Genomic DNA, 21,425 nt, shown 5'->3' with positions numbered 1-21,425 from the left:
CCTCCGTGAATTCATAAAGATGCCATTCAAAAGTCATCACCAAATCTGAGTCCCTGATTGGTCTACAATCAACCTGCTTTAACTTCTAACGTGTTTAACGGCAGTTTGTACGTAGTGCCCAAAAACAGTCGTAGAAACTTGTGCAGGGATGCGTGAACGAGTGTTTTGAGTGCTTGAAAAGATGTTGCAGAGGGCGCCGTAAACATTGCTTAAGTGTCAATTTATAGATTTTCTCTATTTAAGATATGAAGATGAAACTTTTCTTCTCCAAAGTTCAGCTGGTTAGCCATTCTTTTTCTGTCTTGGAATGCACGGTCAACAAAAACACAAACCAAAACTGTACAATTACGACACATACAATGTCTAGAATGTGCAATTTGCAGCGATATGGGCGGGTCAGTGTACCTTTGGTAGAAAATGGTGACATTCTCCTGATAAATGAACCCAGTAGAGTCAAATAGAGCCTGCAGAGCTACTTTTATCTATATTTCTACACCTATCTGCCCTTTCCTGCTGTTTTGTGTCCTTTTTATCTAGCTCTAAGGATGCAATCACTTTTTCTCTAACAGAGAAGCAGAAAGTCCATTAGAGAGGATGAAGTGTGTGAGCCAGCACCTGTGACTCCACCCTTAAGCTTTTCTTAGTAATGGTTGTAGTTTTGTCGGTTATAGGAGGCATGAGGCTCTAAACACAGATGAAACCGGGACTAAATATGACCATCTTGCTCTATATGTTGTTCAGATCAGTTTTGGTGAAAGTCTCAGTGTCGCATAGCAACACTGGGCTCACCAAATCATAATGTCCTCTTCTGCTTGCCCTACAGTCATTTAGTGTTTACACACAGGGACAGCGAGGTGACAGTGGGGCAAGTCGGGGTGACCTTGCTTAATGAGATACAGCATGGTGCGGGCGGCGCCTACACATCCACACAGCAGGGCTCATTTTAGGCAATGGCCACTAGATTTACATTAATATACGCTTGGTTTGTCCAAGGGAGGCTTAGAAGGGTGCAGCAGAGCAGAACAGGCCCAAAAAGATACACCCACACAGGTAGTGAGAGCATGTATGTGTGTGTGTGTATGTAATTACATTTATTATGTATATAAACACACAAAACGTCAGACACGTCTGTACTTTTGTGCCCATGCCTCCCGGCATCGGGAGGCAAACCCGGCGTCAGGGCCCCCAAGCCACAGGACAGGCGTTTTCCGCCGTATCAGGCGGCAGCGATGGGGGCATACGGGCGCCGGACACCGAGGCGCAGGCCAAGGACGAAGCCAGGGCCCATGAGCCACCCACTACCCTGCCTCCTCCCATATCCCCCCTAATGCCTTCCCCACTCTGCCATGGGGAGGGTGAGCCCCTGCGGGTCACGGCGAGACCATCCCTACAAGGCCCTAGATGAATCAAGGTGTCTAATATGCGAGCAAAAGTGGAACAGAGGACAGGCGCCGACGCGACCCCAGAGAGAGACTCCCCCAGTGAGCTTTCCCAGCGTATGCCACCCATCCAGTTCCCGGAGCCCTGTGTCCCTGTGTCCCTGTGTGCAACATTTGTTTGGGTGGGAGTGCGAAGGAGCAAGCGGATGGGCTAAACCGGGGGAAGAAGGCTCCCCCAGAGCGACCGGCCCTCCAGCCGGCCGTGGTAGGTGCCCCCCCTCCCACGGCGACCAGGCAGCCAAGGGGCGGCAAGCCAGCCGAAGACAGAGGCCAGGGTTGCGCCAGCACAGAGAGACAGTCAGCAAGGGGGCTGGGGGCGACAGTGGCTCAGGTGGTTGAGCGGGTCGTCCAATGATCGAAGGGTTGGCAGTTCGATTCCCCGCTCCCACCAGCCAAAATGTCGTTGTGTCCTTGGGCAAGACACTTCACCCTCCCTGCCTCCAGTGTGGCTCCACTGGTATGTGAATGCGCATGAATGATCCTGGTGATGGTCAGAGGGGCCGTAGGCGCGAACTGGCAGCCACGCCTCTGTCAGTCTGCCCCAGGGCAGCTGTGGCTACAACCGTAGCTTACCATCACCAAGTATGAATGAGGAGTGAATGAATAATGGACACAATGTAAGCGCTTTGGGTGTCTTGAAAAGCGCAGATAAATCCAATCCATTATTATTATTATTAAGGAAGGGGCCACCCTCGAGGGGCAGGAGGTCTAGCCCGCCATACATACCATGACTTCACTAAGGGACTAGCACACCGCCCCCCTCCAGGGTGCCCCCTCCCCTCCTAAACAGTAAAGTAAATCCAAAAAAAAGAAAAAAGAAAGGATTGAATAAACAGATTAATAGATAAATAACCTAAGCCCTAGCCCCAAGAAACCTAGTGAATAAGCGAGAAAGAAAAAGAGAACAAAAATAAAAAATAAAACCCCAAGGGAACCCCTTAATCCCTTGCTGTGGATGCATTGCTGACCCCTGGGGGGCCAGGCCAAGCGCCAAGCAACCGGCCACGGGCAAAACACCGACCGCGGACAGCTGGCCCCAGGCCCCCGAACCCCAAGCACCCCCCACAGCCCACGCCACAGCAACCAGCCACCCAGCACAGCACCCGGCCGCCGTTCCCCGTCGGCCGCCACTGCCTACCCTGCGTCCAGAAGGCACTGACCCAGGAACCCCTGCCAAGTTGCTGGCCAAGTGCCAAATTTTGAAAGTGAGCTTTGGATTTTCAAGGTCAATTAATTGTGTTACTGTAGGAGAAAGTTCTACGTCTGTTTGGGTCAAGAAGTATTTAGTGCTTGTAACTGATTTGAGCTGCTGATATTCTAGAAATTTGTTTTTACTAATCCCATAGATTGAGGATAACGTTGGGAGGGACATAAATGTTCTATTCGGAATTATATGCTGAAACTGAGGATTTTTAAAAAACATCTGTACTTCTAATAAAATGTGACCTTATAGTAAACAGATGACAAGGGCGTGTGTATGTTCCAAAGAAGCTGAATTAAATTGTTAAAAACCTTATCGACAGCTCTCCTCTGCATTACTATAAGATCTATTTAAGGTTGCATATTAGAACGCTTTCTACAAGGATTCAATTCAGATTCATCTCTGATATAATAAAATACTTATTCATAAGAGAGGCTGCCTCAAGGTTTTACACGAAAATATGTGAGAAAACCAAGAAAAAAAATCTACACTTATTCATAATTTTTATTTCAGTCAAAATTATTCAGGATTGTTAAAATCTATTAAACTGTTTTTCAATCATTATCTTCAATAAAAGTTTTAATGGCGATGTTTTCCTAAATCAGAAAACCTGTGTTGTTTTTTTAGGACAAAGATTCTGCAGAACGGCAGGGCCGTTAGCGTAGAGCAACCTTGCCCCCATTTCCTCTCCCCATTACTGAGAGCTCAGAGCAGGGAGCTTGTGGCCCACCCAAGGAGACATTTTAAGATTCATTTTCTTTATATACTGTATGTCCTCAATCAGTAGAAAAAAAGCCACACGAACTTGTTAAAAACACCCAAATCATGATGTTTTGTTTGTCGGAGTGGGCCTATAAAAACATATTACACAATGAAGCAATGGACATTTTGAGATACCTGTAATTAGATTACTTAATTACAAAAGGAACTTAGGAAAAAGTGTTAAGCAAAACAAAAAAAAACAAAAAAAATTTAATGGACTGATTTTTTCTTTTAGCCAGTTTCTAAGCATATTTTCTAACTCTTTTGGGCTTGCAAGATTTATTCTTCGATTTACAGCTACCATTTAGCAGGCTATTTACCAGAATATTTCATACTTTGCTAAAACTATTGGGTTTATTTAAAAAGCAAATTACGTGGCAAAAAAAAAAACGTAAACAAAAAAAGCCTTTTCCCCAGACTCTTTGATTATTTATTAAATAAAACAACTATATGTTTTAGATCACTTCTAAATACTCTTAGATTCTGCTGCTGCCAATACTCAAATGTAACCATGTCAAGTCTCAGCATGTCGAACACTTCTAACTTCATATCATTTCAGTGTTACAAAATCATGTTGGATCAAAGTTTTGCTTTAAATAAAAACCCAAAGAAATGAGGAAAATAGAAGTTGGAGACACTGCTTGAAATGTAATTAACATACGATCTTATAAAAGTCATTTTTCTTCTCTTGAAAAGCTAAAGCGGTTTAAGCGTGTGGCAGATGGGGCCTACCTGCTGGCTGTCTCTCAGAGACAGAATGAAGGCATGACTCAAAGTGTCCAGGTGGGCCTGAGACTGCTGCAGGTGTGCTAGCGCCTCATCAAAAGTCATCCCTGCTGGGCCCGTCCCTTCCTGCTCTTCACAGCCATCGCCTCCTCTCTTCTTGCTCTTCTCGCTCAGCTGGCGCAGGGCTTTGGTGGCTCGCTTTATCATCTCCAGTCGCACCTGGACGCTCAGCTGGATAGGGAGTAGAATCGATGAAAGTGTGAGAAAGGAGACAGAGGCGCGCTTGTGATGAGGAAAACCAGTTAAGCCACGGATTGGAGTCAAACTGTGCCAAATGAGGAAAAGAAAAGCTTGCTTATATTTAGCAAGTTGCTGAATGCCACAATCAGTCAAACATGGGAACGGTATCTGCATTGTGTTTTCTTAACCAAATCCTTACCGTCAGATTTACGGATTTATATTCAGCGACAACAGCTAACTCCACCAGGACAGGATGATAGCAGAGCTTGGGTTATCCAGTTAATTCTATCTATAGTACAGCATGAACAACAAGCAGTGCCCCTGTAATTTCCCATCAAACCAAGTGACATTTTAAGAACAGTGTGACACCAGGTAAGGTCCAGCAGGACAAGACTCAGCTACTGTGGGATAAAAATAGGAAAAGAAGGGGAAAGTGTGAGGAAATAAGAGAGGGCGGTGCGTTTCTAAGGGTAATCTGCATATTAAAAGCACAGGGGGAAACAGCGCCTGTTGGGAATTGGAGTTTAATTGGGTCTGAAGCAGAGAGGGATCAATCAAGTCCCTGAGAGTCAGAGGGAAAAACAGGGGACATAAAAGGAAAAATGGGAAAGAAAAGGTCTGGGAAGGGTTGTCGGCAGGGTGCCACTATGAGAAAAAAAAAAAGAAAATGAACAGTGGGCTACTGTTGATAAGGTGGTCTAAGACACTTTAATCTACTGCGGGACAATTATTCACAGTGTTGTAATTATATGGCTGACATTTCCAGGGAAATTTCATAATTTCCCTTATATGTCAGGATGTGTGTTTGGAGGCCCCAGAGTCTAGATGTGAGGAGAATATCTAAAATTAGGTGGGAGCTTTTTGACTTTCTCAAAAAATTGATTCAGAGTCATAGGCGAGCAGCAGCTACACAACAGAGAACAGAGTGGGGACTGTGACATTTTGATGTAGTGAGTGAAAATTCACACTATCCTTTCTTATGTGCAGCATGTATTCTGTCAGGGTGGCTGCATGGCCCTTTCAAGACTGTATGAATGTCACCAATTGTGCTCACCTCCCTCCAGCTCCAGCCTCAAACTACAACAGAAGCATAAAATAGACTCTTTCTTGTCCTAATGTTTCCCACCAATCTTCGTCAGCGTACCATGCAGTGGTTTATGGGACAAAGCCCGACTGTCGTGTTCACCGTACTAACCTTTTTGACTGCGTCAGAAGAAAAGGTGATGCTGTCCAGGAAGCTGACAGCATCAGCAGGGACCATTCGGTCTAGGTATTTTGCGCATGTGTCATATGCGTGCAGGTAGTCCGAGTCGCTCTTTGGGGGTTTCTTGAGCAGGTGGGGGTCTCCTTTCCAAAACAGCTTCTGCAGCCATGTTGCATGAACTGCACTGGGAGAAACGGTTCCCCCTCCACCTCCCGGCAAAGGCAGCCGATTGACGTGTTTGGAGATGGACAGCACGTTCTGACTGGACAGAACGGGCTGCAGAGTTGCCAAGGGGTCAGAGGATTCATCAGTCAGCTTTCGGTAGTTCACACCTGCAGGCAATGAAGAAATAAACATGATGCACACATGGAATACATCCATGAGAAGATGCCAGGCTCAGAAGTTTCATTTTGAGAATTCTTATGCAGTAAAATGTCCAAAATTTTTGCAAAGAAGCCAAATTTGATGAGGTAAAAATATTTGAGGGTGAGGTTAAAATATTTGAGGACCAAGTATTTTGCCTGAATCCTTTGAAGCATTTCAATAAAATTAAATGCAAATGCACTTCCAGTTAGGTTGTCGTAGACAACATGCCTCGTTTGATAGTCCCTCTTGATATTGAACTTCTTGAAAACAGGCACAGTCTTTATAGCTATTTGGCAGACACAGTTGCATATTTTCCTAAGAAAAAATATACAAATTCCCACTTGTCCTGGAAGCGGCCCTCACTGTCAAGTATTCTTCTTCTTCTTTTTTTTCTTTTTACAGTTGACATTTTAGAAATGAACGACTTCAAAGACAACTTAGCCAACCACAATCTAGAAATCTAGACAATTTTTAGAAAGTGCTAGGGATGAGGCCAAATATTATATTGATTTTATTAATGGAGGGTGCAGGCCAGTGGAAATTTGAATGCAGGTCGCATTTGTCCCACTGGCCGGACTTTGGACATGCCGGAAGTGAACAGACCCTGCTACACTTGTACATTTATATATGACACGAAGAAATCATGAGGCTCATTGATCAGATATGCAGAGGATGTTCAATAATCCATTATAAGTCTGAAAGGCGTTTAGAAGAAAGTCCATATCTGACCTGTGAGAACAGAAAGCTGTGGGTCTGAGCGAGCGTGCAAAGTTCGGTCAACGATCTATTTGTATTCAGCATCTCCTCTCCTGCAGGACTTCCTAATTGTGTGTGTTTGTGTGCGTGAGAGCCAGTGACACGCTCTCTGAGCTACGAGACAGACACATTGCCGTGGCAACACCACGGCCTGTCTGGGCTTTAAATATTTAATGCAGGTCTGCCTGTGGGGAGGGCTCTCTCAGCGATTTTCGGGATTTCACACATAAAACTCTATTCCGAGCGCACGCAACACTTTTCAGACACACAGTTAAACCACAGATAAGAGTTACATGCACTTACACATGTACTCTCATTCGCTCAGTCGTCCTTGTGCCCCGTCGATTCCACTGCGTCTGCGTTTCTCATCTTTTTCCTCAGGAGAACCCGCTCAGACCGCTCACCTGGTACTGTGTCTGAAACTGTGATGAACACTGAACATGCACCACCTGTCTCCAAACTGTCTGAATGCCTCTGGAAGTACATCCTGGTGTGTGTGTGTGTGCGTTTGCACCCGTCTGTCCTGGAACCGCGCCTGTGTCAGAGTTGGATTATCTTGGCCAAAAGTTAGCGGCCCTGGAGAGACCGCAACAGCTTGTGTGTCAATTTTATCGCCGAGTGTGTGAATATGTGGGTTACATTTTAACACTGTATGTGTGCGTGAAAGGGTGTGGGAGAAATACAAGCGTGGAAAGTTGATCATTTCGGAGCAAAGGCGGACATTTCAACCGTCTATTTTCTACACTTTATGCTACTTTTCAATAGGAAAAAGAGCTATTTCTGATGATTACAGAACCATCAGCAGAAAGCTACGCTTTCAAAAAAGTACAAGCAGACACAACTTATGTAACCGTGTTCCTGAGAGTATAGAAACATCGTGTTCTGAGTAAAAACTGTAAAGAAAAAAAGGGTGGAATTGCAGAATAGCAGCAATTTAACGCTTGGAAAGTACAAAAGTACTAGCAGTCTAAAGAAAAAGATATCAAGTCCAAATTATAGCAAAAATTACTTGTGAAAACATTCAATCATCTTTTTTTTCTTTTAAAGTGCCTAATGGTACTACAACACTAACTTCACCATATAAAGGTCCACATTTTTTTCCAACTCCTCTTTAGATTGCTCTCTGAATCAAGAGCAGTTAATATAATATGCATTATGACCAAAAATTAACCTCTAATTTTACAACATTTACAACAATCCCTGTATTTTGATGTCAGCTTATAAGATCCACTACGATGAAAATTGTGTTTTTGGTGTTTTACACATGTTTTTGTGGCATTTTTCTTATAATGGAGGAGATATATTAACAAATTAAGCTTAAAATTGCATTTCTGAGTATTTCTTTATGTAAATCATTGTGGATCGGGAGCAGATGAAAAAACGCAGTTTGAAAAAGGTTACAAGTTAGAAGTGTGATGTACAAGCTACTAAAAAGATTATTGGAGTGGAACTTTAACTTGGGAAATGTTTAAGACCAACCATCAGACCATTCAAGGTCAATGAGAAAACTAACCTTTCACACTTTTATCACCATTTGTGGATCTTTTATGCACCAGCTCGTTCAAATAGATTTTGGCATTTGAAACTCAAAGTGACATGTCCAAAGTCTGGCCCATGAACCAAATGCAGCACACATTAAAATTTCCACAGACTTCTTTAAAAAATTAATAATAATAAAAATAAACATTTCATTTTTATTTTTGGAATTGTGTTTTGGTGTCTGGCAGTTTGATTTGCTTTCTAAAATGTAATTTTATTTATGTATCATTTGTTTTTGTTTTCATTTGTTGTTGTTGTGATCCCTATTATGATTTTGCATTGAGTGATTTTCTTTGGTGTGAGTGGTGCTCCAGGTCATTGTAGTTTTCAGACCACAATCATCACATAGGTAAATCCTGCAGCAAAAATTAAATATAATGTTGATAACACAAAGTCACTTTCGATTTCCTCATCCTTTTAGTATTTATACTGAAGACAACACCCTATGAATTTGCTGTAATGCAGTGATTTGACATTTTTACTTTTATGGAAATCAAAAAATAAGCAAAAACTTGAGGGAAAAAAAACCTTGATAAAATGTTTGAATATATTTTAATTTTGGATGGATTCAGTTTATACAGTCTAATCCCAGTTTAAACATCCGTAATCAAACACATTTTTGTGCAAATTCATAATACATCCAACATCTCTCTTTATTGGATCTGATTCAGCCAATTAGTCTGAATGTCAGCGTGCTTTCCCTGCTAGGTGCTTGTGAGCATTCAGCCTGTTTGTTTTTTCGAGCACCCTCGTACGCGGCAAAGAACAACAGAGCACACAGTGACAGCATGACGCTCGCCTTATTAACATTTGGAGTGTTGAAGCAAATCGCTCAGAGATGTGTGCATTTGACGTGTGTGTTTGTGTGTTCAACAGAGACATGTGTCACTGGTAAAAACTGTGGTGTTAACAGGAGCAGAAGGAGGAAGCGAGGCGTGAAAACACAGATGACACTTGGCTGACCTTTACTGAACTTTAGCGAGAAGTGGCCGCATCTTGGTGCGGGTAGAAACAAAGTTTGAGCGCAAGAGCTGCAGGGGTGAACTGGTGACGTGCCGGTCAACTTGTTCTTTCAGGCTGTTAATGAAAAGCACTTCGCTCCAAACTCCAAACGGGACAGAGTGTCCTTTTCTTTCTGTTGTTTTGCTTGTTTGAACTCTGCCGCTTTACAGTTTTTGAAGTTGTTTGATATAAAAAAAACAAAAAAGATCAAATGACAAGATGAAAGGTGACAAGTGTAACTCTGGAAGAGTAGAGATGTCAGCATGCCATGTTTTATCTCTTTTTCAGAGGAAAATATTATCAGTTTCTCTTTTATTCAAACAGTCGTGATGGTTTTTCCTTTTGATCTTGTATGACAGTTACCGACTCAAAGGTCATCTGCTGGGCAGAAGAAATGTCAGCAGCTGTTTGCCACTCATCAATCATGTCCTGTTGGATTATGTTTAGACCTTCTGCACCAGAATTGATTTTGCTGACATAAAAGGCGGTAAGCCGATTTTCTGCCAATCACAGGGAGGTTAAGCCTTTAAACTCGAACCCTTTTGACCAGATGCTCCTCAGAAAAACGTGAAGCTGTTTTCCACCTTGATCTCCTGTCATTAGTTAATAATAGAGGACATTTTAGATTGTCGTAAAAAAGAAAACGCGATAGAGTACACCTCACCGTTTGCAACAACTCGAAGCTTTTTGAGGAGCTTGACGTGAGAGTTTGGCTTGATGGTGGCGAGGACGTATGGCTCGCATCCTGCGGTATCCAGCAAGGTGTAATAGTAGAGGAGGCGTCCCAGATCGGTTCCTTCCACCGTTGGGAAAACATATTTGGTCATGTGGGTGTGGAAAGCCTCTGGGTCACTTTTCAAGGTCTCAAACAGTCTAAGGGAGTCACTGCGGGCTTCAATTTCCTTGGTGGAAAGACTGAAAATGAGAAGGAAAAAAACAGATAAGCGATTCGGTCAATTAAAAGTTTTAGCCTTTCCAAATCCTTCTTGGTAATCTACTACCAAATAACAACCATTCATTGGCGGACAAGATGTGAGCGCTTGAAATTTCCTGTAACCGAATGAGCAGTTTGTTCGAAAGTAACAATAACAACAACCTCAACAAAATTACAATACGAGCTGTTCACATAAACAGGCGCAGCGTCGTCATGTCCAACAAAGATAAGGAAAAAGGAGAAATTGAAAAGCGGACAAAAGCCTACATTTCATCAACAGCAAATCAACTGACAAACGCAGCACCGGAGACTGAGTTGTTGCAAAGTAATTTCAGAAAACAGCGGCATAAAAACAGAACGGCGATGCAGGCTTATCACCAAAGATACAGCTTTTCAAATGAAATAAAAAAAATGAGTCAGAAACAGGAACTCTTGGGTTTTGGTTAAAACATACATCTGAAAATGTGTTCTTTACTGGCATAAAACAAATCAAGCCACAAGACAAAGAAAACAGGAAATGAAGGGAAGTGTTAAGGTTGGAAAAAAATGTCTGTGTAAACTTAATCAGCGAGTTGTGCAGATCCTACGCGGCTTTGTCAAACATAGCTGCTGAACTAAAAATCAGCAGCAGGCAGTCCTAAGACTGACGGTGGTAAAAAAAAAAAAAAAAAAAAAAAAAAAAAAAAAAAAAAAGAATCTAAGCAAAGTGCTTGAGAGAAAAGAAACATATCTGGAGAGCCACAATAAAAGGCAAAACCTGGACAGGTACAAAGACTATTCTGGCAAAGGCAAAGCGTGGTTTGCTGCAGGTATTCACAGAGGGACTCAGAGCAATCTATGGCTGAATGAGTGTTTACGGGAACTAAACTCTTTTTGGCTGTAAGGAAGGAAAACATCAGGGTAGGACAAGGTTATTCTTAGTCTCTCCATTGTGGAAAGCTTGGTGACTTTTACCAAAATCTCAACAGAAATAGCATAGCATATTTTAGTTTCTTTCAGGCGTGTTGCAAGAAACAAGCACAGACAAGAAAGAAAGTATTGTATTTTAGTGGGTATTTATGGCCTTCCTGCAGTTTAATCTTTCTCACATGACTTTTTAAAGTCCTGCTTCGATCATCTTTTGTTCTATTGTGAAAGCGTTGTTAGCGTTCATCTTTTATACTTATGATAGTATAATTATATCATCATTTCTGATCACTTTCTGATTACCTTCCAGTTTACATTAGAACATGCTACTGCCCCAGTGAATAAGAATCAGCTTAGAAGAACCTTATCTGATCGTTCTGTGTCTGAGTTTAAACACACAGTTCAACCAGTACTTAGTGATATTCTGAGAAAATACTCCGAGTCCAGCTCCCATAGCGTCAGTCCTAGTATAAATTACCAATTTGTTAATGATGCCTTACAAGCTCTTAGGAGTACACTCGATGTTGTTGCCCCCCTGAAACCTCAGTTCGTTAGACAAAACCGAAGAGCACCGTGGTTTAACGCTGAAACCCGTTCTCTTAAACAAGTAACCCGTGAGTTGGAAAGAGAATGGCGCCGCTCCGGTTCAGAGCAGTATCTGAATACCTGGAAACATAGCCTATTAAATTATAAAAAAGCTCTGCGTAGAGCTTGAGCCCAGTACTATTCAACCTTAATATCAGAGAATGGAAATAATCCAAGATTTATTTTTAGCACTATTGCTAGATTAACTCGCAGTCAGAGCTCAGTAGAACCACATATTCCTGTTTCTCTCGCGTGTAGAACTGCCTTTTTCACCAGTGGAATTTAGCTAAGATCAGAAATATGCTTTCTAAGAGTGATGCTGAAAAACTCATCCGTGCATTTGTTACGTTCAGCTTGTTCAGAACACAGCAGCTAGATTGTTAGCAGGAAGTAACAGAAGAGATCACATCACTCCTGTGTTAGCTTCACTTCATTTGAATTGAGTAGAATTGAATTGAATTAAATTGATAGTTACATTTTTAGCCAAAATTTAAAAACCTGGGTCATTTTCATAGCTTTTGTAGAGTGGCAGAAGTTCATTAGAAATTCGCCTCAGAGTTGTGGCCACTACTGTTGGCACAGAACAACCCCGCCCCCTTTCCTTCCTCTTACATCTGCTCCTGATTTACAATTTAAATGAAAAAAACAAACAAACTCAGAATTGCAATTTTGAGCTTAATTTTCTTAATTTTCACAATTTTTAGACAAATACCACAAAACCATGTTATAAACAGGTAAAATATGATTTTCAAAGGAATGGGTCTTTAAATTACGTCCATTCTTTTTTGCTTTTATTTTATAGCTACAGGATTTAAATTTTCATTCTTTATTTCTCTAAATATGTCCGTGCATTCACACTATTGCTGTACTCCATCAAGATTGACATTACTTGCAACCGAGTCATGACCCTGTTTTTTTTCTACAATCAGGCAGTGAGGCTAATTAATAGGAACGATCATGCTTGTAAAGAAGCAAATTATTTAAGGAAACAAACTCTAGATTGGACCAATCATTCCCATGAGGAGAACCTTTGAGACACATTTCACACAGTTTATTATGGTATAAGACAATTTGATTACGAATTTGCCTCAGACAGATGTGGTTGGATCGTAAGATTATAAATCGATTAATCAATTAAATCAAGGAATTGTTACACCCCTAGTGGGTACCAATGTGTGACTGACATTTACTGAGTTGAATTTACTTGGGTGACATATGTAGAAAATAAACTGTACTACTTTTAGAAATTTTAAAGCACCATACTGTATACTTTTACTTTTGTTTATTTATTTACCTTTTCTCTTTGGAAATTTAGTTTATTTTAATCTAGCATTGCCCAATTATTTGCAGATAAAAATTTAACTGTCAGAATTGGAAGGTAAAAAGATCTCCAACACCAGATTTCACTGACATGTTTTAACTTTGATTTCACAACCACAATGAACAAAACAAAGCCAACAAATGTTTGCCAAAGCAGGAGTGATGCATGACAGCATCAAAACAACATTTATTTAAGGACCTGCTCCAATGAAAAATGTGTTTTTGGTGTCCCTAACATCTTCTTGTGGCCTTTTTCTCATGATGGACATATATAAAGAAAGTTTAAAATTGTGTTTTTTGAATATTTTTTCATTTAAATTGTCGTGAATCAGGAGAAGACAAAAAAAAATGCAGTTTGAAAAAGCTTGTAGTTGCTACATACAGCAAACTACAGTCAGCAAGCCACAAGCTTCCTGCCCTCCTCCCATTCTGATGCATCCACATGTAGAAAAAATAGATCCATGTACGTCTTTGTTTTCCTAGACTGAGCTGGAATCTGACTCAAAACTGTAAAACTGGATTGCTGTGATATTGCTCGCCATTTTTGTTGCACCGCTAATGTTACATTGGGGTTGTGAGGGGCAGTAAGCTAGTGAGAAAGACCGTGAAGAAAGGGATGATGAGAAACCTTACTCCACACCAACAATCCCACCCACATCTCCAAAGAGAATTTCTAATTAACTCCTGCCGCAGTCTAGAAACTATGTCTTAGAAAACCCCACAGGTTTTTGTTTAATTTGGCTAAAAGCGGCATAATCGTAATTAAAACAAGATGATTTGGTTTAACATATTCCATATATTCTATATTTAATAAATTTATCATCTTCACTTCTCTCTCTGTTCCTTCTTGCGATAACCGTCACTCGTTACTCAACTTGGGACTTTTGCTTCCATGTCCTCCTTGGCTTTCCGCCTCTCTTTGGTAGGCATATTTCTCCCTGGTGGCTTTATTACTAGTATGCCACACAGAGGCACTTGTGTTCCCTGGGTGGCGTCCTTCTGAGGGCGCAATAGATTTCTCATTCAATCTTTGTTGTGTCATGCCGACGCAAAATCAGAGGCTTTTCATTAGAATAATCTCTTCTTTTGATTTTTAAAAGCTAACCAGCGAAGGAAGCTTATTTGATCACTTCTGAAATCCACGACATTTCTCCTGATCCTTCAGTTCCTCCTTTTTCTAAATTAGTGCATGTTTTGATGTGATGCATGGAACAACAAAGAAAAACAGCTTGCCAACATTCTTAAATTCTGTGGCACATTAACTTAAAGATGCACCAGACAACTATGACTAAACTGTAAGAAAGCTTTGCCCTGATTATTCAGCACATCATTGTTTTTATAGTTTGTGCAGGCGGCATTTTATTTATGCTGTGCTAATTTGTTTACCGCTTGCTCTCCAGCAGGAGGTTGTTTGTGCTAAAGAGCTATGCAAAGGAAACTTTGCAAACAGCACTTTTTCCTTTGTAGACAAAAAGGGGCTGCTTTTTTGCTACAAATTAGCACAATTTATTACAATTAGCACAACACAAAAGTTGCAATAAACACACCATTCAGAAAGAAAGACAAAACGTATCAAATAAGAAGCTGAGGTGTTTTTTTAAGTGACATCAAGTTGTGATTAGTTTAAGAAAATGATTGCCAACTACAGATATTTGTAGCCCTGGGTTTGTTTGTTGCACATATTCGAGTAAATATTAACCTCTGTTTCTTATGCATCTTAAAAGCTTGATGAGAGTTTAGCAGAAACTATAAGGCCTAAATAAAAACAGGAAGTTCAGCAGACCCTATGTCAGTATGTCAGGCATCTCTATGAAACCAATGAAAAAGGCAAGAACAAGTGTCATAAAGGTTTGTTTAGTTGGTTATTATTTTGGTTACCATCTGAAGATGTTGGCAGATATTGAGTGGTGTTCACAGATTTCACAGGACAAGAATTATTTAACTATTTAACAACAATTATTTAACTATTTAACAATGGATTATTTAACTTTAGACTGGTAAAATTTATTTTTTGCACTTTACTGAATGTAGTTAATGTAATTAGTAGTTTTCAAACAGATTCTTTAGACTTTTTAATTCCTGGCCAGTTAATACCTCTGTGCCCTCTAATTTTACATCCCATTATAATTAGTGAGAGTTTTTTTAGCAGCAAACCGAGGGTGAAAGGCTCAGATTTGGACAGAATGCATTGGTGCTTTTGCAGTCTACTTGTAAACCCCTTTTGTGTCTGAGAATAATTTTTTTTTTAATTATATATTTTGTTAGATGAAAGAGAAAGAAAGGTGTGGGAGGGAAGTTTGGGAAATGTTGGGAAAGAGCAGGAATGTGTGTATGTGTTGACAGAGAAACTGTGGGGAGAGTTAAAAAAAAAAGAAAACAATCAAAAAATGTATAATTTTTCCGAGCACAAAAACATACACGCACTAAAACATTTATGCAAACACAAATTAGAACCATGTAGATTCCAGAAATGCAGACACTGCATAATCACAGAGTCAATACATGCAGTACACCCTAAACCACAGCCTCAACATACTTTATAGCCCTTTTGTAAATTTATCATTGACTCAACTGAGTGACTACTCCCCCTTTGCGTTCCAAACAGGAAGTACTCGCTGGGTCCAAGAAGCCATAATCCCAATGAGAAATAAACAGTTATGACTCAGTCAATTATTTTAGAGTAACCATTCTTTATCTGCTATATTTCTAATATATTCTTGATTATCTTCCTTTTTTTCATGACATTTTTTCTTTAGTGCACGTTTATCAAGTCATAAACTGGCCAATCAAACGCATCAGTAAAATAAGGTGTAGCCCCCACAGCTGACACACAGAACTCCTGAGCCCACTTTGAAGTGGTAGTGGTGTGGACTTCCAACAAGCTCACTCCTGATTGGTGAGAGTGGTTGCCATAGAAACAATGTATCTGACAGACTCAGACCAATCATTGCTTACTGACATCATCTGGCTCCAACATTGCAAAAAATTGACGACTGAATTGACTATTTGGTAGCAGCTGGAAGTAGCTTAATTAATTATGGAATGCAGTAGGATCTTTATTTTCTGAATTATAGTCTCATTTTTAGTAAAATTGGCAATAAAAGGGTGCGCATGAGTTGAATCTAGGGTCGAAGGACCAACTAAAGAAGTACTTTATATACATTAATATTCATGTGGATGCATTCTTTTACTACGACCTTCAATTTGGAAAAACATACTTTTATATTTCCCCTTAAACATATTGAAACACATTTTTTAATTATGCATAGTTCATAGTAGCTTTAAAGAGCTACATCAGATGAAGGCATTCTGTCATTATGAATGATGTAAAAAAATATTCTTAAAGCTGTGGAAAAACATCAGAATGTCATCAATTTAAAAAAAAAATTCATTCATTTAAATTTTATCATATTTTGTTTTTTATATTTCATATTTTTTGTGGGTTTATTGCACCGTTATATTAAGATCAGGCTATAAGTTAAGCTTCACACAACTTTACCTACATTTTACATTCTTTGAATAGATGTAGGGAAAGATCAGCAATTTTTCAGTGTGTTAATGTTTGTGGTTTGTCATTCCTTGCAATATTTGTCGTTGTGATCTTGTATGCGTTTTGTGTTGAATGATTTGTTGGTGGGATTTGAACTTCAGGGCCACCATAATTTAACCACTATAAACATGTTAATGTTGATAGCAGTTACTTATGCTAACTATTGAATGCTGTATAAAATTGAACGCAAATTGATTTTTCCTTGACAAAACAGTTGATTTAAAGAACATTTTAACACCTAAAAATGGCGTTTATCTCAAGTTATCTTTTGTTAGGCTCGGATTCTCCACAGAAAAAGTGTAAAAAAATATCTTGTAGGGTTTAATAAAGATTTTCAATGTTTTTGGCATTTTGAATATCAAAGCAGATCAAGTCAGTGTTTCTAAATCTTTAACTAACTAGATGTCAAAAAACTCGGTAAGCTTGTTGTAAGTTGGTGGGCAAACTAAAGAGAAAAGAATAAAAGGCATTTTCCAGACAGCAAGGGAAGACTCTCCAGCTGGAAAACACAAACACACACTTCTAATCTGTCACAGCTCTGTTGTCATGAATGTGTTTACACAGCTTGCTGGCTTCCAACAGGTTAAGCGGCAGTGACAGTAGCGCTAACAGGAGAGAAGCCTGGCAGCAGAAAAGAAGACAACATTTTTTTTGGAGCTAAACATGCAGTTTTCCATTGATTGTTTAAAATAATAGATATTCCAGTATTATAAACCAATTTCCACTGTGTGGAGTTATGCTGGATGTAATAGACGGACCAAGTTTTTATTTGAGTGCAGAGGATTGCAATGTCGTGGATCTTATGGAGTCCTATACTGTTCATAATTAAATAAATAAATATTTAATTAAATAAATAAATATGGCCTCATGCAAATACACAATCAACCAATAAATCTCTCATGAATATATAAAAAGATCATGAAATGGTGAAAAAGCTGCACACTGATTTTAAATTAGCCATTATATTATTCAATATATTTCATTTTGCTTTAAAAACCTGTTCATTATTTTAAAACAGCATTTTAAAATATTCATTTTAATCATGTGGAATATTATTATAATTCTACGCCTTTTCAGAACCTTGGATTTCAAAAGCAATATTTTCCAAAGTAGCTTTGTTTTTATTTCATGTTGCTGTTTTTCACAATGGCTTATTTATTTCATGAAGAGCTTTTTCAGGAGAATGGGTCTGTCTGTCAATCAAACTAGACAAGGCGGAGACACTTTTGTGATTGGCTACTCCTTAACTCAGACATGAGCAGCAGCACCCTGACTACATAGATCGAAGATGCTTCACCAAACCTAATGGCGCAATGCACTCTCCTCAACACTAGGGGGAGTATGCACCTTAACACATCCACAGTGTTACAATAACTTGGGCAGTTTTTGTTCTAAATTTGCGGACAAAAGTGGCTTTGGGCGAGTGTGCATAATTCGGGTGATTTTGTGGTCGGTTCGGAAATTTTCATCTTCTCATGAATATCTAGTAGTGGCCTAAGTTAGGCTGGGTGGCTGTTGGAGTTCCACAAAACTTCTATGAACTGGAGTTCCATGAACGCACCATGCCGCGTATGGGAGGGGCTGCCACCTAATGTTTTTAGCCTGATAGCCACATGGAGCGGTTGCCTGTGCTTATCTCAGTAAAAATGCATGGATGCACAATGTACATGGAGTGTTAAAAGATCATGTTTATTTATTTTGAATAGTTTCACATGATAACAATGTTTCCATGTTTGAGTTCATGAGATCATCCCAGAGAGTCTCTGCTTCAGCTCCTGCAATCAAACTACGTCAAAAATGGCACAATCCAATAAAGGTGTTATTCCTTGGAGGTATAAAGTTGGGTTTTCAAAGCATGCAACAATCCATCACCAGATCTTTGGAGCTGATAGCTTTCAGGGTCGACTATTACCATGTCAGAAACGCTGCACTTAAATTGCACTGTAAAATATGTCCAACAAAATGTATGCTGAGAGGCTTTGTGGCAACGGTACCCACAAACTTTTTACCAAATTACATTTTTGATGCATATCATGCAAAATGAATGAACTATCTCCATGCAAGTAAGAGGCAGGCGCAGTTTGAGGACTAACCCAAAATCTGACCCCGTGAGCAGGACTTGGCATTGAGCTTTAACTGGCCACTAAACAAGTTACATAAGGGAAATGCAAAGAATTTATTTCCCTGCAGGGATCAATAAAAGTCAAAATTCCATATTGCACCCAGCCCTCTGCTTTTTCGTTTTAAATTCCCCTTCTGCTTTATTTCTATAATTTCCTGCTTCCGTTCAACCGTTAAATCAATACGCATATTGCAGAAGCTTCTCGTCAAGATTATAGTATGAATTTCCTTCACACATTTGTAATGATCTTGAGATTTTGGTGTAAACACACACACACAAAAGAAGTGAGAAGGTTTGAGGACGGCAGTAATTTATCGTTAAGTGGAGTCCATAAACCATTTCCTTATATCAGAATTCGACAAGGTATATTTATCATAGATGTATGCGTCAGCGCCTGCAAAACACACACAACCCTGAACCGTGCTGAAAAGGGATTTTATTAAAACAAGGAAAGGTGCAGAGTTAGTCAGATATACTAGTTTATGAAGTCAGAGAGCAAATAAATTATGGAAATTGTCAAAGACACGCTTTGAGTCTCTGAAACACAAACATTCAAAACATGCAACTACTCTCTGGGGTATTTAAATATTCCTTTTTTTTCTTTTTTCTTTGAAAAAGTTCTTTACCAGAAGAAGTTTATATTATATTTTTCTTATTTTAAAATCTTAAATGAAGGAAAGATTGACATTTTCAAGAATAACTTTTGATTAAATGAGGTTTAAAAAGGGTCAAAAAGTTTTAGTAAGCGCAAAGCAACCTGAAAAAAGAAGAGAACACAGACTGACATTAAAGTGTGTATTACCTGCTATCTGTAAAGAGAAACTCCAGGTGAGTCATGTAGACCTCCCACAGAGAAATGCTGTAACGCTTTGCCAGAGACAGAGCGATTCTGTACACACTGTCATCTAGAGTCCTGAGCAAAGACAAAACCAAAAGAACACAAAAAGACTCAAAACAAGAACCTCCTGTCGTCAGCAGATGTGCATGATTATATAATATTTTGAATATGAAACAGAACCAATGTTCGACCCCTTCCCCATGCTTGTGCTCTTACTCTGTGAGGCCCAGAATAGTTGCTTTCTTGTAATCAGAGTCGCAGCTGAAGCGGTTGACGTCCACTCCTCTACCCAAACCCTGTAAGACCTGCGCCTGGGTGAAGTCCGTCAGGCGCTCGTTGTACACGTGGAGCTGGTTGATGAGCTTCTGCAGCTCCTCCGGCCAATCAGAATATGAAGACACATGTTGAGTGACGGATTGGATCAGCTTCTTTGGGTCAGTCTTAGAAAAGAGAAAGAATTTAAAAGGGGAAAAAAATTAAACCTCAGAGAATACTCAGAGAATTAAAACTTTTACCAAACAAATGCTTCTGTTCTCCAACCGTTTAACTCACTAGAAATGTTGCTGTTAGAGGCAATAATCCAAGAACTACAGGGAGCTAAAATACCACAAAAGCCACATTAGGTTAAAGTGGTTAAAACAATGACACACATGGAGCCTAAAACGCATTATGCTGCATAGTTTCTATAGCATCAGAAGTCTTCGCATAGCTCACTAAAAAGGCCATTTTCAAAAGTAGAAAAATGCAGCAATTTTCAACAGTTGAAGAAAAAAAAAGACGAAAGAACCAAACGACCTTCCTGTAATTTTTCTTGAGAGTGCCACAACTGAGTTAAATCAGGCAATTTTAACATACAGCCTTTTCCTGCAAATCGAGAAATGATGGGTAGATGTATAAAGATTTGTGAGCTGCTATGATTTCCACCCTATGGGGAATAAATTATTAGACACACATGGTTGAAAGTGCCATGCTTAGATAGGCTTGCTCCTCTGTTCTACGTAAATGAACCCCCAAATTTGTGTTTTTGGCACCTCATTTGATGTCGCCTGGCAGGAGGAGATGGTTTATTCACTGATCTTATTTGCATAAGGTAATTAAGGGTGGTGGGAAAGTGGAAGCTTGGAAACAGAGGTGTGCGTCTGTGTGCTTCTTCTTCCTGCTCACAGCATGTTTGTGCATGCAGCTCTGGGGAGAGGTTTGGTAAAAAGCAGCAGCCAAAAAGCCATACAGGGAAGAGTTTGTGGGGTCGAGAATGAAAGAGGGGAATTTAAAAAGTGTAGCCAGATAGGGAACCAGACAAGGGAAGTCAGGAGATGAAAGAGGGGAAGTGTGGAGGGAGGGGAAGAAGAGGGGGATAAAGCTGAGACATTTGTCAATGCTGGCACCATAAGGGACGTCATTTTTCACTTGGCTATAAAGGAAGGAATCTCTGTATGTCTGCTTATACTCGCATATTTTTTAGCTTTTTCTACCCCTGAGGCAAAAGTCTCAGATATGGAATGGTAATTTCTTCTTTTCTTTTTTTTTTGATGTGCAGCCGAAAAGAAAAATCATGACTTTGCCCGAAGCTGAGCTACGTTCAGTCTTCTAGTGAGTTAGCAAAGTGCTTGACTAATCCCAACAATAGCCTAATGCAGAGACACCTCAGAACCATAAAACAAAACAAAAAGTGTTTTAGATTTATTGTAAGAGCAAGCATAGCTCCATATACCTAAAGAGCTGGAAACCACTCAATATGAATGAAAAACTAAAAGGAATTTGATCAAATGGTAAACCGTCTACAACAAATAGATCATTGACAATACATAAAAAACAATAAATAAAATCCTAACTAACAGAAGTAATCTTTAAAAACATGAGAATTATCTATGGCAAGAAGAAACTTGATGAAAAACTCAGGCGTATGATAAAAATGCTAACTAATAAGCCCAGAGC

The 21,425-nt window shown here is 39.8% G+C and overlaps 1 protein-coding gene across 1 annotated transcript in view; it reads right to left on the bottom strand.

Annotated features, from left to right (window-relative positions):
• Nucleotides 1–21,425, bottom strand: part of nbas (NBAS subunit of NRZ tethering complex) — a 158,840-nt gene that overhangs the window by 46,299 nt on the left and 91,116 nt on the right. Inside the window, exons 42-46 of the mRNA XM_011491806.4 lie at nucleotides 19,707–19,930; nucleotides 19,455–19,565; nucleotides 9,900–10,150; nucleotides 5,564–5,904; nucleotides 4,135–4,359 (exon numbers count right to left, since the gene is read on the bottom strand). Of these exons, the coding sequence (XP_011490108.2) occupies nucleotides 4,135–4,359; nucleotides 5,564–5,904; nucleotides 9,900–10,150; nucleotides 19,455–19,565; nucleotides 19,707–19,930 (1,152 nt within the window). The remainder of the gene's footprint in view (nucleotides 1–4,134; nucleotides 4,360–5,563; nucleotides 5,905–9,899; nucleotides 10,151–19,454; nucleotides 19,566–19,706; nucleotides 19,931–21,425) is intronic.

This window comes from Oryzias latipes, chromosome 24 (assembly GCF_053564925.1).
Source record: "Oryzias latipes strain Hd-rR chromosome 24, Olatipes_Hd-rR_3.1".
Classification (NCBI taxonomy): Eukaryota; Metazoa; Chordata; class Actinopteri; order Beloniformes; family Adrianichthyidae; genus Oryzias; species Oryzias latipes.
The sequence above is the reverse complement of the archived record's forward strand: the minus strand, read 5'-3'. Positions and strand labels throughout refer to the sequence as shown.